At 37.9% G+C, this 2685-nt stretch overlaps 1 protein-coding gene across 1 annotated transcript in view; it reads left to right on the plus strand.

Annotated features, from left to right (window-relative positions):
• LOC111408136 (probable protein phosphatase 2C 6) overlaps positions 1 to 2683 on the plus strand; it is a gene marked incomplete at its 3' end in the record, with an annotated part of 4134 nt that extends 1451 nt beyond the window's left edge. The window contains exons 3-6 of the mRNA XM_023037939.1: positions 64 to 116; positions 1079 to 1196; positions 1397 to 1620; positions 2015 to 2683. Coding sequence (XP_022893707.1) covers positions 64 to 116; positions 1079 to 1196; positions 1397 to 1620; positions 2015 to 2683 — 1064 coding nt within the window. The remainder of the gene's footprint in view (positions 1 to 63; positions 117 to 1078; positions 1197 to 1396; positions 1621 to 2014) is intronic.
• Positions 2684 to 2685: the final 2 nt, after the last annotated feature.

Genomic DNA, 2685 nt, shown 5'->3' on the forward strand with positions numbered 1-2685 from the left:
TGCCACTTAAGATGTCAATATTAAAAGCTTTCAAGTTAATGGATAATGAACTGAATTTGCATCCTTCAATTGATTGTTTTTGTAGTGGTACAACGGCAGTTACTTTGATAATGCAGGTATACTTTGTGTTATTTCCTTGTATGGTTTCTTGTTTGTTATAAAACATCCTACAATGTAACATGTGGCGAAATGCATCTTTATCCTTTTTAACAAAATCAGTAACCAGATTTGTATAGTTCTGCATTGCATAATAGATCTAATGAAATTATTGTGCATAAAGGCATTCTTGCTAGGATTTATTCAAAGGGTGCTAAGGCAGTGTGCATGTACCTAGAGCTCTGATTTTTCCTTATGAGGCTCGTAATATAGCAAGCTCGGTGAACAGTGTCAAAAGCATCGAACCTCTGTTTTGAGGAAAGTCAAATCTTTTTGCTTTTTCAGAGTCAATTCACAGATTGTATCATTATCCTTGTTGTGGTCTGTGCATCATATGCTTCTATGACTTGAAAAACCTCGTAGTATAATGAGCTCGATGAACATTGTCAAAAGCATCAAATATATGTTTTTAGAGCAGTCAATCTTTTCGGCTTTTTAAGAGTCGGTTCGCAGATTTACACCATCCTTGGTGTAACCTGAGCATCATATGCTTCTATGACTTGAAACCCTGGAGTCGACAATTGCATACTTATCTCCTATGTGATAGGAGTTTAACCTCTGACTTATGGGGCATACCAAACTACCTGCAATTGTGAGATCTACTTTTATATTATCTTTTTACTTATAAGTCAGTCCAAGCCTGGGTAAAGGAGAAGGGTTGCAGTCAAGAAGATAGAAAAAGTAATAATAAGACTAGCAATCAATCTCCTACTGATTTCTGAAATATTTTGCGATCAATCTCCTACTCTCTAGCTCTAGTGTTAACATCTATTATGATTTCTAAAATATTTTGTGATCAATGAGAATTGTCCACGACACAATTATACTATTGATGCTATACGTTTACTAGTTGGTTTTTTATGCTTTAGAGGATTTAAACAATCTTAAATGGTCTTACTAATTTAGGAATATGATTTTCCAGGGTCAGGATCTCATAATTGGAAACATTGGTGACTCAAGAGCAGTACTAGCAACAAGAGATAAGGACAATTCTTTGATGGCTGTACAGTTAACTGTAGATTTGAAACCCAATCTTCCAAGTATCTTTCTCTAACTTTTCTTCTCTTACTTTGATGCGTACAGAGCCACTTCAAATAAAAACGACTGAAGCTTAGAGAACTTGATTTTTAAGATAAATCACATCCTAGCTTCCTGGCCCGAAAGATAATAAGTAAAATGAAGGGGAGTTCAACTTCAGTAGCCACAGCAAAAAAAATTTACTTCTCTTTTCCTTTTGCAGAAGAGGCTGCTAGGATCCAGAAATGTAAAGGAAGGGTTTTCGCATTGCAAGATGAGCCTGAAGTTGCACGTGTGTGGTTGCCCAATAGTAACTCACCTGGTCTGGCGATGGCCCGAGCATTTGGTGACTTTTGTTTGAAAGATTTTGGTTTAATTTCTATCCCAGATGTTTATTACCACAACATCACTTTGGAAGACGAGTTTGTTGTTCTCGCCACTGATGGGGTATAGTTCTCATGTCTTTGTTAATAATTAGGTTGCAATGGATAAATTTTGCCTGTAGTTTAATCCAAAACATGCTTCTTTTTATGGTTCTGTGTTTGGTGTATTGGTGTTGGACAAGTTTGAAGGATTGCCTTTATTTAAGTATGTGATGTCGTCTGCCATATTTTGCCTTTCGGTCTCGAGATTTTATAATGATGCATATGTTATCGCATATGGGTTGGGGAACATCTGAACAGGGAAATTAACCAAATAAGTTTTTCCTCAGAAGTCCTCTCTTCTATTAATGTTGAATTCACCTTTGTCTCTTAATTCACTTTTGCTTTTTAGGGCATAATGGCTTTATTCAAGATATAGTTCTACTTAAACTGGCAATTTAACTGTTATTTTGACACAGGTATGGGATGTCCTCTCCAATAAGGAAGCCGTGGACATTGTGGCCTCGGCTCCTGGTCGTGCAACGGCTGCCAGAGCTCTTGTAGACTGTGCAACTAGAGCATGGAGACTCAAGTACCCGACATCAAAGAATGATGACTGCGCCGTTGTATGTCTCTTCCTGCAACAAGTATCTGTTGCTAATGTGGCTAAAGCACAAAACAATAGCGCAACAGCATCAGAAGTGGAAAGGAAGGTCTCTAGAGAAGGAGGCTCAAATATTGACGTTGTAGCTTCTTGTGCTGATCTTCTTGTACATTCAGATAACGCGAAAGAGTCCGGGGCTATTGTGACTAAAGCACAAAATAATGTCACTAGGGACTTGGAAGTAGAAATGAAAAATGTCCCTAATGGAGGGAATTTTGAGGGCTCAAATATTGACGTTGTGGCTTCTTTTGCTGATCTTGTACATTCAGATAACGCCAAAGAGTCCGGGGCTATAGTGGCTAAAGCACAAAATAATGTCGCTAGGGACGCGGAAGTAGAAACGAAGAATGTCCCTAATGGAGGGAATACTGAGGGCTCAAATATTGATGTTGAATCTTCTCGCGCAGATCTTCTTTTACATTCAGATAACATTCTAGAGACTGGAGCTAATATGGCTAAAGCACAAAATAATATCAGTACAGACTC

The sequence above is a fragment of the Olea europaea genome, chromosome 13, assembly GCF_002742605.1.
Source record: "Olea europaea var. sylvestris chromosome 13, O_europaea_v1, whole genome shotgun sequence".
NCBI classification, from domain to species: Eukaryota; Viridiplantae; Streptophyta; class Magnoliopsida; order Lamiales; family Oleaceae; genus Olea; species Olea europaea.